Source organism: Oncorhynchus masou, chromosome 25, assembly GCF_036934945.1.
Source record: "Oncorhynchus masou masou isolate Uvic2021 chromosome 25, UVic_Omas_1.1, whole genome shotgun sequence".
Taxonomy (NCBI): domain Eukaryota; kingdom Metazoa; phylum Chordata; class Actinopteri; order Salmoniformes; family Salmonidae; genus Oncorhynchus; species Oncorhynchus masou.
The window spans coordinates 27,463,503-27,476,974 of record NC_088236.1 but is presented as its reverse complement, the minus strand read 5'-3'; the positions used below and the strand labels follow the sequence as shown (position 1 = coordinate 27,476,974).

At 42.2% G+C, this 13,472-nt stretch overlaps 1 protein-coding gene across 2 annotated transcripts; it reads right to left on the bottom strand.

Annotated features, from left to right (window-relative positions):
• Window positions 1–219: 219 nt before the first annotated feature.
• LOC135514025 (chemerin-like receptor 1) lies at window positions 220–12,226 on the bottom strand. 2 transcript variants are annotated; one of them, XM_064937156.1, is made up of 3 exons: window positions 12,124–12,226; window positions 11,833–11,985; window positions 220–1,486 (listed from the first exon to the last, which is right to left on the bottom strand). In XM_064937156.1, the coding sequence occupies exon 3, from the start codon at window positions 1,464–1,466 to the stop codon at window positions 453–455; it is 1,014 nt and encodes a 337-aa protein (XP_064793228.1). In that variant the 5' UTR covers window positions 1,467–1,486; window positions 11,833–11,985; window positions 12,124–12,226; the 3' UTR covers window positions 220–452. The 2 variants fall into 2 exon arrangements, with proteins under 2 accessions (XP_064793228.1, XP_064793227.1); XM_064937155.1 differs by lacking the exons at window positions 11,833–11,985; window positions 12,124–12,226 and adding an exon at window positions 6,914–7,029.
• Window positions 12,227–13,472: the final 1,246 nt, after the last annotated feature.

The window sequence follows — 13,472 nt, the reverse complement described above, 5'->3', positions numbered from 1 at the left end:
GTAATTAACATACTGTAAATATAAAAACTGACCACTTTTCAGCTCAACATGTGAAAATGCTATTTCACCTGTGAAAAGGTTATTTCACATGTGAAAATGTGATTTTGTGTGAAAATGGGATTTTTAACATGTGAAAATAAAAATGACACTTTCTTGCAAGGGACATTTTTCCTATCGCATATTGTAACATTTAATTCAAAATAAATATTTTCAGAAATGTTAATGGTTATATATTTCATCAAATCTTTATTTAATAAGCATTTGAAAAGAAAAGAAATACAGGTTTAAAAAAGAAGACATTTGTTACCTTGATTTGTTACCTTGATCAAGAGGGATTTGTGTAATTATACTGTGCATACTGTGAGTATACAATTCATAAAAATTATAGACCAAAATATTGTATATGACATTTACAAGTATATTTCAAGCTGGGAAAGTATGTTGTATTCCCATTACTGTTCAAGGACATTGTCCTCCCTATCCAGGCAAGTCCTCTCATGGCCCTCCTCTCCTTTGTCCTCTGTCTGAGGGGTCTCTTCAGGCTGTGAGCGAAAGTTATGCTTAAGTTCTTTATTTCCTTGCCAGATGCAGATGATAGGATAGATGCAGCTGTTTAAGACTGACAGGGCAGTGGCTGTGGGCAATACGTATCTGAACCATTTGTTGTCTATCCCCATTGCGATTTGCAGCATAGATAGACAGAGGACAGGAGCCCAGCATAGGAAATGGGCAATAGTCACAGGTTGAATAACCAATGACTTCACTTGGTTATTTCCCCTGCTGTTATTGCAGCAACGGCTGACACATGTCACACCCAAAGGGAGCAGCAGCCCGAAAATTAAGCGACAGCTCACCACAGCCATTATTCTCTCCTTACCCTCTTTAGAGATCTGGCGTTGTTCAGTAGAATCATAGTTGTCAAGGCAGACGTGTCCATCGGCAGTATACTGAACCTCCCTGGACAGTAAAGAGGGGGTGCTTAGTATGGCCCCAGTGAACCAGGACAGCAGAACCATGCTGCTGGACATGTGATGTTCAAAACATCTGGGGACACACCAGCGCACATTCCAGAAAGTGATCATCACTGAGGCAGAGAACATGTTCATAAACATCACGAAGGACCCCAACTTGCAGACAACCTTCCCAAATGTCCAGGAGAAGTAGTTCCAGGCTGTGATCAAGTAAAGTGGAGTGAAGAGGCAGAAGATGAGGTGGGTGGCAGCCAAGCCAATGATCAACGTCCGTCGACTCAGTTTCTTCTTGGACCTGTATTTCCAGACAATCATGAAGATGACGGCAGCGTTGAGCAGTAGACCCAATAGAAGGTTGGCTGAGTAGACCGACACATACATTAATCTCAAGCCAGTCCTCATCTGATACATCTCATAGATGACTGGGGACTGAGATGGTATCACCACTGAATCATTGTAGTCATCATAGTCAGATGAGTTGATTGGGGGAACCATGATTTCAGTTGTTTTTTACCCTAAGAAAAAAGGAATGCAATGATTCTGTCAGAACAGGTCCTGTATTCAATGACTGCATTTACATCAGTGGAGGCTCCTCATAGGAGGAAGAGTAGGACCATCCTCCTCAGTGAATTTCATAAAAATATACATTTTTAAACATTTAAAAAGTTCTCATTTTTAGATAAAACTATACTAAATATAATCACGTCACCAAATAATAGATTAAAACAAACAATTTTGCAAAGGTCTATAGTAGCCTCAACAGCACTCTGTAGGGTAGCACCATGGTGTAGCTGGAGGACAGCTAGCTTCCGTCCTCTGGGTACGTTGACTTCAATACAAAACCTAGGAGGCTCATGGTTCTCACCCCCTTCCATAGACTTACACAGTAATTATGACAACTTCCGGAGGATGTCCTCCAACCTATCAGAGCTCTTGCAGCATGAACTGACATGTTGTCCACCCAATCAAATGATCGGAGAATTCCTCTAGTACTGAAAGCATGGGGTACAGCTAGCTAGCACTGCATAAAATGTGCTGAGTAGTTGATTCAAAGAGAGAGAAAGACAATAGTTGAACAGTTTTTTCACTTACTATGTTAGGCAGCTGGCTATGACTACACAACACAACATTGGAACTCTTCCAAGTCAAGGTAAGCTTTTGATTTGACTAATTTATTGCCACCGGGCCTATTGATGTAACTGCCTACTGACTGTACACTGTAATGTTAATGCATGATTGTAGCGGGTTTACTAACGCAATAGTTCTATTAGCTATGCTCACTCTGAAGCTAAATTAGCTAATATGGTGACAACGATGTAGGCTGTGTGTAGCTGTTTGGCTTGGAAAGGTTTTTTCATCTGGTCACATACGGCTGATGTGTTATGCATTGAAGTCCACAAGCAAATTGTGAGTATTTATAACGATGCTCTATAACTGTCATGTCTTATTATGTCTGTTCCTGTCCTTTCTCTTCACTCTGTCTCTCTCTGCTGGTCTTATTAGGTTACCTTCTCTTTCTCTCCTTCTCCAGCTGTTCCTCATCTCCCCTAACTACCTCGTTCACCCTTTCCCCACCTGTTCCCTTTTTTCCCTCTGATTAGGTCTCTATTTCTCTCTCTGTTCCTGCTACTTTCGGTGTCAGATTCTCGTTTGTGTTTCTCATGCCAGAAGCAAGCTATCGTCTCGTTTGCTTCCTCCTTGTCCTATCCTGTCGGAGTCTGCCTGGCAGGTGCATCCTGTACACTACTAACTGTCTTTCGTTTGCACTGTGTCCAGTTCATCTGATGCTACGTGTGATCAGGTACCACCGTTCCTCTATGACCCGCGCCTACCCAGAGCGACCTGCAGCCTGTCGCCGCTACCCAGCTATTCTCCTCAGCTGCTAAGAAGGGGACTCTCTTGCTATTCATCAGAGGGACTTTATGTTTCATTTGTCGCCCTCTCTGCGGGTAGTCTATTGTGCCATTGTCAACGTCTGAAGAGGATCTATGCCTTTCCTGTTTTCTCATTAAAGAACTCTGTTTCTGTTAAACCGCTTTTGGGTCTTCACTCAAGTGCATAACAATAACCCGCTACCATATTACGTAAGATTGAATTGTTTGAACAACAGCTGCTTTGTCTTTGTCTTTGTGTGTGTGTGTGTGTGCAGGAACTGAGCAACTGTTATAACTAGGGTGTGATACCAGAACAGTAAGAATCTATACATCGACAGAGGGTGGACTCCAAGAAGCGCCAAGAGGCTGGGACTAGCCTGAGCAAACTGGGATAGACTGAGCAAGGCTAAAACACGCTCAGCCTCTACTATGATAGGCCAACAGACAGGTTGGAACTACAGTGGGGAGAACAAGTATTTGATACACTGCCGACTTTGCAGGTTTTCCTACTTACAAAGCATGTAGAGGTCTGTCATTTTTATCATATGTATACTTCAACTGTGAGAGACGGAATCTAAAACAAAAATCCAGAAAATCACATTGTATGATTTTTAAGTAATTAATTTGTAATTTATTGCATGACATAAGAATTTGATCACCTACCAACCAGTAAGAATTCCGGCTCTCACAGACCTGTTAGTTTTTCTTTAAATCAAATCAAATTTATTTGTATAGCCCTTCGTACATCAGCTGATATCTCAAAGTGCTGTACAGAAACCCAGCCTAAAACCCCAAACAGCAAGCAATGCAGGTGTAGAAGCACGGTGGCTAGGAAAATTCCCTAGAAAGGCCAAAACGTAGGAAGAAACCTAGAGAGGAACCAGGCTATGTGGGGTGGCCAGTCCTCTTCTGGCTGTGCCGGGTGGAGATTATAACAGAACATGGCCAAGATGTTCAAATGTTCATAAATGACCAGCATGGTCAAATAATAATAATCACAGGCAGAACAGTTGAAACTGGAGCAGCAGCATGGCCAGGTGGACTGGGGACAGCAAGGAGTCATCATGCCCGATAGTCCTGAGGCATGGTCCTAGGGCTCAGGTCCTCCGAGAGAAAGAAAGAGAGAATTAGAGAGAGCATACTTAAATTCACACAGGACACCGGATAGGACAGGAGAAGTACTCCAGATATAACAAAAATACTGGAGGCTGAGACAGGAGGGGTCAGGAGACACTGTGGCCCCATCCGATGACACCCACGGACAGGGCCAAACAGGAAGGATATAACCCCACCCACTTTGCCAAAGCACAGCCCCCACACCACTAGAGGGATATCTTCAACCACCAACTTACCATCCTGAGACAAGGCCGAGTATAGCCCACAAAGATCTCCGCCACGGCACAACCCAAGGGGGGGTGCCAACCCAGACAAGAAGATCACATCAGTGACTCAACTCATTCAAATGACGCACCCCTCCTAGGGACGGTATGAAAGAGCCCTAGTAAGCCAGTGACTCAGCCCCTGTAATATGGTTAGAGGCAGAGAATCCCAGTGGAAAGAGGGGAACCGGCCAGGCAGAGACAGCAAGGGCGGTTCGGTGCTCCAGTGCCTTTCCGTTCACCTTCACACTCCTGGGCCAGACGACACTCAATCATATGACCCACTCAAGAGATGAGTCTTCAGTAAAGACTTAAAGGTTTAAGAAGCCCTCCTGTTCTCCACTTATTACCTTTATTAACTGCACCTGTTTGAACTCGTTACCTGTATAAAATACACCTGTCCACACACTCTATCAAACAGACTCCAACCTCTCCACAATGGCCAAGACCAGACAACTGTGTAAGGACATCAGGGATAAAATTGTAGACCTGCACAGGGCTGGGATGGGCTACAGGACAATAGACAAGCAGCTTGGTGAGAAGGCAACAACTGTTGGCGCAATTATTAGAAAATGGATGAAGTTCAAGATGACGGTCAATCACGCTCGGTCTGGGGCATCAATGATCATGAGGAAGGTGAGAGATCAGCATAGAACTACACGACAGGACCTGGTCAATGACCTGAAGAAAGCTGGGACCACAGTCTCAAAGAAAACCATTAGTAACACAGTACGCCATCATGGATTAAAATCCTGCAGCACACGCAAGGTCCCCCTGCTCAAGCCAGCGCATGTCCAGGCCTGTCTGACGTTTGCCAATGACCATCTGGATGATCCAGAGGATGAATGGGAGAAGGTCATGTGGTCTGATGAGACAAAATTTGAGTTTTTTGGTCTAAACTCCACTCGCCGTGTTTGGAGGAAGAATAAGGATGAGTACAAACCCAAGAACACCGTCCCAACCGTGAAGCATGGAGGTGGAAACATCATTCTTTGGGGATGCTTTTCTGCAAAGGGGACAGGACGACTGCACTGTATTGAGGGAAGGATGGATGGGGTTATATATCGCGAGATCTTGGCCAACAACCTTGTTCCCTCAGTAAGAGCATTGAAGATGGGTCATGGCTGGGTCTTCCAGTATGACAACGACCTGAAACACACAGCCAGGGCAACTAAGGAGTGGCTCCGTAAGAAGCCTCTCAAGGTCCTGGAGTGACCTAGCCATTCTCCAGACCTGAACCCAATAGAAAATCTTTGGAGGGAGCTGCATGTCCGTATTGCCCAGCGACAGCGCCGAAACCTGAAGATTCTGTATATAGGAGTGGGCCAAAATCCCTGCTGCAGTGTGTGCAAACCTGGTCAAGAACTACAGGAAAAGTATGATCTCTGTAATTGCAAAGAAAGGTTTCTGTACCAAATATTAAGTTCTGCTTTTCTGATGTGTCAAATACTTATGTCATGCAATAAAATGCAAATTAATTACTTAAAAATCATACAATGTGATTTTCTGGATTTTTGTTTTAGATTCCGTCTCTCACAGTTGAAGTGTACCTATGATAACAATTACAGACCTCTAAATGCTTTGTAAGTAGGAAAACCTGCAAACTCTGCAGTGTATCAAATACTTGTTCTCCCCACTGTATGTCTACCACAGTATAAGAACAGCTGTTAACTTACATCCTGTCAGTTCTCTGTTCTACCCTGCGTGGTGTTATAGTGAACCCGTATATACGAAAAATTGCATTTGCCATTTATTGCTTGAATTTAATTAAAGATAATTAACGACAGATTCTGACTTTTATTCTTCCTGATACCGGATTCGAAAGACGCAGCCTCTAACAGAAGGGAAAGGAGAGAGGAGGAGAGCGCATAGATGCGAGAATGAATACAAAGTGCTGTGTTAACGCAGGATCAGGGGTGTATTCATTCCGCCTATTCTGTTGAAAAACATTTCTTAAATGAAAGCAAACGGAAACAAAACGGGGATAAACATGAATTTGTCCAATAGAAACTTTCTTTTGCAACTGTTGGACTATTGATTATATCCTATATCAGCTAGATGCACCTACATTGTAAACGTTCATTCATATTCTAGGTTGTAGCAACCTCATGGTGGATATAGAGAAAATTTGAGTATCATGTAGTAGACCAAACCTATTGCTGTTACATTGAACTGGGTGAATTGAATATGAATGACAGTCATCCAATATGCTGTAATAGAAATAATGCCATGCTCATGAAAAAAAGATTGTCCTCCCTCGTCTTAAACGGCACTAAAAGTACATTTAAAAAGGTAAAAGTACATAAATGCTCCTTCATTCCAGTTGATCAGTAAATAATGTTGATGTTGCTAGATCTAAAATAAAAACTTCCATCATTCCCTGTAGGTATACTACAAATTATCCATGTTATACTTGACCACTACTGAATATATTCAAGGCAACACAAAAATCAACACAAAGAACAACATGCTAAGTTTTAGTGAATGGTATGCTAATTGTAAAGCCAATCCATCAAACAAGCTGTTTGTAGCCTGAGAGTGGTAATAGCAATGGTCCTAAAGTCTGGACGTTAACAGCTTCCAGTTCAGAAGTGTTGCTGATACCGTATGGTCTAAGAAAAGAGTTCAAAGGAACACAAGACAAACATGCTGTTGGTGTAAAGATTTCCACCAAAGTTATTAACCTTACCGTAGGGAACAGATTTAGAATATTCTGTAGAGAAAAAGTGCAGCTTCCCAAACAGTATTCAAGCGATGTTAATCACTGATCCCCTTCAAAAAAAAACTCAACAATAAATTCTTTAGGAAATGAACATCCTGTATTCCAGGACAGCCCAGCCCCAGTAATGCAGAACAGATTACATCAGTCAACCATTTCACTAAAAGAGTCCCTTTTACGCCCCTTTAATATTTTAAATAGAAATTGTGAACCAATATTGAAGCCTGTTATATTAAATGAAGTGCCTTTTAATATAGACCACGTGGATAATTCAATAAATCAAATGTTTTATATGAATAAAGACTTGGTAAAGTGCTCAAATTCAGCAATTGACATGTCCCTCCGTGCTTCTAGGAAGATTTTTCCCTACTTAATGAACATTTCTCCAAGTTTTCACCATCATTGTAAAGCCCTAGTTATTTTTGTTGTTTTGACAAATTCATTTTTGAAGGTTATTCATTTCATGTGATTAATGATTTATCTGTCTGTCCCTCATTTTAAGAACCCTGGTAGATGAACTTCACTCTTTTTTTACTATAAATACAGATTTAGAAATCGTTTTTTTCAAAAGAAACATTGAACATCTATAGTCAAATCATGGTGTAAAAGCAGGTGAGCTGGTTGTACTTCATTTTACAATTATCTGGTGTTTTTGGGTGGAAAACTGAGCGGGTCAAGCGTAAAACTGGTACACTTATTAGGTACTTACTATAGTCCTTTTGTTTTATTTAACCTCTTGAGATGTCACCTACAAACAAGCAAGATTTCTGGCTCTCACAGACCTGTAACTTCTTCTTTAAGAGGCTCCTCTGTCCTCCACTCGTTACCTGTATTAATGGCACCTGTTTGAACTTGTTATCAGTATAAAATACACCTGTCCACAACCTCAAACAGTCACACTCCAAACTCCACTATGGCCAAGACCAAAGAGCTGTCAAAGGACACCAGAAACAAAATTGTAGACCTGCACCAGGCTGGGAAGACTGAATCTGCAATAGGTAAGCAGCTTGGTTTGAAGAAATCAACTGTGGGAGCAATTATTAGGAAATGAAAGACATACAAGACCACTGATAATCTCCCTCGATCTGGGGCTCCACGCAAGATCGGCGTGCTTCTACACCTGCATTGCCTGCTGTTTGGGGTTTGAGGCTGGGTTTCTGTACAGCACTTTGAGATATCAGCTGATGTACGAAGGACTATATAAATACATTTGATTTGATTTAATCTCACCCCGTGGGGTCAAAATGATCACAAGAACGGTGAGCAAAAATCCCAGAACCACACGAGGGGACCGAGTGAGTGACCTGCAGAGAGCTGGGACCAAAGTAGCAAAGCCTACCATCAGTAACACACTACGCCGCCAGGGACTCAAATCCTGCAGTGCCAGACGTGTCCCCCTGCTTAAGCCAGTACATGTCCAGGCCCATCTGAAGTTTGCTGGAGAGCATTTGGATGATCCAGAAGAAGATTGGGATGTGGTGAGATGAAACCAAAATAGAACTTTTTGGTAAAAACTCAACTCGTCGTGTTTGGAGGACAAAGAATGCTGAGTTGCATCCAAAGAACACCATACCTACTGTGAAGCATGGGGGTGGAAAATTCATGCTTCGGGGTTGTTTTTCTGCAAAGGGACCAGGACGAATGATCCGTGTAAATGAAAGAATGAATGGGGCCATGTATCGTGAGATTTTGAGTGAAAACCTCCTTCCATCAGCAAGGGCATTGAAGATGAAACGTGGCTGGGTCTTTCAGCATGACAATGATCCCACACCGCCCGGGCAACAAAGGAGTGGCTTCCTAAGAAGCATTTCAAGGTCCTGGAGTGGCCTAGCCAGTCTCCAGATCTCAACCCCATAGAAAATCTTTGGAGTTGAAAGTCTGTTGCCCAGCAACAACCCCAAAACATCACTGCTCTAGAGGAGATCTGCATGGAGGAATGGGCAAAAATACCAGTAACAGTGTGTGAAAACCTTGAAGACTTACAGAAAACATTTGACCTCTGCCATTGCCAACAAAGGGTACATAAAGGTATTGAGATAATCTTTTGTTATTGACCAAATACTTATTTTCCACCATAATTTGCAAATAAATTCATTAAAAATCCTACAATGTGATTTTCAGGGGAAAAAATTCTTCATAGTTGAAGTGTACCTATGATGAAAATTACAGGCCTCTCATCTTTAAGTGGGAGAACTTGCACAATTGGTGGCTGACTAAATACTTTTTTGCCCCACTGTATATATATATGTGTATTTTTTTAAGATACACTTCTCAAAAGGCACCGAATTGATGGAACCCAAGTAGTAAAGAACCCAGCAGGCCCTAGTGGAGACTGCAGGAATTTTAACGATTAACATTTAATGTTGGTCAGTCTATAAAAAAAGTTAATTATCAACTGTGTACTGTAAGATAGACTTTGAGCACAACATGCAGTGGCTAGTTTAATTAGGTGGGCTGAGCAGCAGACCCCCAAAATAAGGATCTACAGTATTTACATTGTGTGAATGATCTCATCCTATAACCCTATATAAGACAGAGCAGCACTTTGTGATATGGGAACAAAATGCATGAACTTGCCTCGAGTTGTGACATGTTTTAAACAGACAGGTCTCTAGTGTTCAGCATGTCCCATCAAAAAAAATAATCTCACTCAGACTGCATTCTTTTGGAGTTCTGGATGGTACATATTCACAATTACCCATTTATCTAATGTTTTTTTTATGCTAAACAGTCCTTTATTATATGCAGTATTTATATTGATATAAAGAGAGCTACTGTTCTTCATATTACTGAAGGTCTGCAGATCCTGGGAACATAGTGAAAACAAAGACTTCTTTGATTTTGATTTTATTTTTTATTTCACCTTTATTTAACCAGGTAGGCTAGTTGAGAACAAGTTCTCATTTGCAACGGCGACCTGGCCAAGATAAAGCATAGCAATTTGACACATACAGAGTTAAACATGGAATACAGTCAATAATACAGTAGAACAAAAGAAAACAAAAAGTCTATATACAGTGAGTGCAAATGAGGTGAGGAAATAAATAGGCCATGGTGGCAAAGTAATTACAATCATAGCAATTAAAACACTGGAATGGTAGATCGGCAGAAAATGAATGTGCAGGTAGAGATACTGGGATGCAAAGGAGCAAAATAAATAAATACCAGTATGGGGATGAGGTAGGTAGATCGATGGGCTGTTTACAGAAAGGCTAAGTACAGGTGCAGTGATCTGTAAACTGCTCTGACAGCTGGTGCTTAAAGCTAGTGAGGGAGCTTCAGAGATTTTTGCAAGTCATTCCAGTCATGGGCAGCAGAGAACTGGAAGGAAAGACGACCAAAGGAGGAATTGGCTTTGGGGGTGACCAGTGAGATATACCCGCTGGAGCGCGTGCTACGAGTGGGTGCTGCTATGGTGACCAGTGAGCTGAGATAAGGCGGGGCTTTACCTAGCAGACTTGTAGATAACCTGTAGCCAGTGGGTTTGGCGACAAGTATAAGATGTTGCTATCTGCCAATGCTTGAGGGAGATTTCAAATATTGTGTGACCTGCAGAGTCAAGAGGGTGGGCAGATGTCCGGCTCCCCAATAACCTCCCTTGCAACATCAGGGCACAGGTCACAGGTTTGAGAGGCAGGTTCAGGTGGGCCATGAGGCCCCCCATGTCCAGGGCCGGGGGAGGAGAGCAGGCCCAGCGGTGGCAGCTCCCCAACTGAGGCCCAGCCGTGCCCCAGCAGAGGAAAGCATGCACGGTGTGTCTGCCCATATGTCAAAGCCGTATCTGCAATTGATTTAATACTAGCCTAAGAATGTTACCCAACTGGAATATTAGTAAAATATTTATTTTAAAAACTCACATCCTTTTCCCATCTATACTAGTTTGTTAACAGATATTTAATGGTTGGGGGAACAGTCTCTACAGCACTGGTAAATCATTGACCTAAACCTGGGACAGCAGCATCTGTGTGCTACACCCACAATAATATCTGATCTGTATGTGTATATGACCAATCAAATTTGATTTGGAGTCTAAACAGGGGTACAAGGTGAGGATGGCTGAGGGGGTGTCTGGAGAAAGGCCCCCCGTTAAATTGGAGAATATTTCCAAAATGAAAACAGTCTTTCCCTGCAATCCAAAGCCACAATATTCATGCTTAATGATTTGTAAAAAAAAAGTGTTTATTTTTCTGCATGTCTAAGCATACTTGAGCTGTTTTTAATCCTCCTGACTAGTGGTTCTTTTAAAGAAACAATGCTTTTCTGCATCTCTGCTAAAATCGGTGTAAAATATTGAAAGGAGTGTGTCATTCAGTACACTTAGTTTATGCTTGCTTTTCTAAAGTCTACCAACCTTGCCAGCAGGCATGCCAGCTAAGATAAACAAAGCTAGCTACTCTAAAGTGACTGAGCCTGAAATGGCTTCTTGGTAGCGAGTTATGAGGTTAGGTACCTATCTGGGATAGCTAAAGCCAACTTCATAAACTTGCCAAGCAGCTAGTAGTATTACAGAAAAAAACAGGACAAATCAGAGGGCACGTGCCCCTTATGTGCATGACATTAACTATTTCACTGCAGCAGTGCCCATTGCATGTCACAGCCTATCTGACCCACTTCAGCAAAGTCACTTTTAACTTTAGAGAACATGGATACCTGCTCATGTGTTATGCACACCTCTTGGAGGGAACGCAACCCCCTGCTACACTCAACTCCCGTGAAGTGAAAGAGGTATGTGATTGTAGGTGCAGGTAAGGTATGACAGAGGCAGAGAAGTTAACCATTAACAGGGAATTTATTTCCTTAACACAGTAAGGTGGGGGAAAAGGAGCTGGACAGAATGAAACAAAGAAAGTAAAAGTTAAAGAACCTCCTCTCCTACCTGAACTACTCACCCGTTCTTTGCGCCACCTGGCACGCTAACCAAAATACAGGGGATGGTCCACCCAGGTCTTACATAGTGTGCATAGACTGAGTACATACTACGGGTATATGTCTGCCCACAGGTCTCTTGCGTAAGAACTCCCAAGGTGCCTTCCTCTTCCCCCCTGGGAAAAAACAGAATTACTAACGTAATGCAAACAATTTCAATAATCAAAAACAGTCCTTTTGAAATACATCTGCAGGACCATCTACTAAATACTTTACACCATTTATACAGACCAACAACAAAACACAGGACATACCAAGAAACTCTCTTGCCTAACAAAGGAACACTGTCTTTTAAAGCTGCAGAAGGAGTCGGTAATTGCAGACAGCTGTATCCCCTGACGAGAGGGCAGGGTCAGAGCTCCAATTGTCAGAGCTCCAATTGTCGATGGGGCCGACCAATCAGCTGCTTTGGACTTCAGGAAACCATTTCCTGAAATACACACGTAAATACATACAAACCCACAACAACACGGAAACTGGGGAGCGTAACCTCATGTACCCTGCAGATTAGATTTCCCAATGAAGGTCTAGCTATAAATAATTAACCAGTACACACAGACACACAACAATGGCTTGGTTTCATGCAGTCTCACCATGGGAAAACTTGAGGGGGATTCAGGCTCGACTTTCTGGTTGGTCTTGAACGGCCTGTTCTTTAGGAGGCGGTCTGGGAAACATGCTAGACAGTAAAAGGGCTTGCCATATTTCATATCAATGTTCATAGTGTTTCCTCAGCCAAACATGGCCTCACATGGTTCTGTTTTGGGTCTTGGAATCCTGGAGGGTTGGGGCAGTGTTGTTACACGTGGTGTAGTTCGGGTGTAATCCAGAGACTCCCTTTCTAAATCAGTCTCAAGTGAAGAAACATTTGTGATATCTATTAAAGGTCCTGTAGCCTACCTACCACTACAGGAATGACTGTGTTAGATTACAACACATTTCTACCCATTTACAGAAATGTTAATGAACTTAAATTGAAGCGTGGTTCATTCTGTGTTGTGTAATTTAATGAGGACACTGCCACAACTGGAGGTCTGCTTGTTGGATTTTTATTTGCCCTGCGCACTTAGAGACATCGCACGATATGTTAGCGCATGGCGCGGTCACAGCTCTCAGGCACCTCGCTAGCTGAAGGTCAGGCAAGAGAGAACCAAAAATAAATAACAGGTGCTGCGTGCACACATTCAGTGCACAACAGCACACAATACAAGTAAAATGATATACAACATAATTCAGAAAAAATAAAAGACATATGAAGAGACAACGCACAATATGTTAGTCCTTAGCGCAGTCACAGCTCTCAGGCACCTGCGCAAGCACATGGAAACTCAAACACTGTCCCAAGTACCCACAAGTTACAATAGTACCCTAGTTAGCGAGCTCCTTAAAATTTGTTAACATAAATATTTATATTGTCCACATTGTAACAAAACTTATGGTTGCATAACAGCACATTGTGTAACATTACCACGGTTTTATATTTAAAAATTGCAGAGCCAAGGACAACATACCTTGCTAGTTGAAGGTCAGGCAAGAGAGAACAATAGGGGGTACAGAAATACAGATAACCCACGATGGACAAAACCAAAATATAACATGTTTT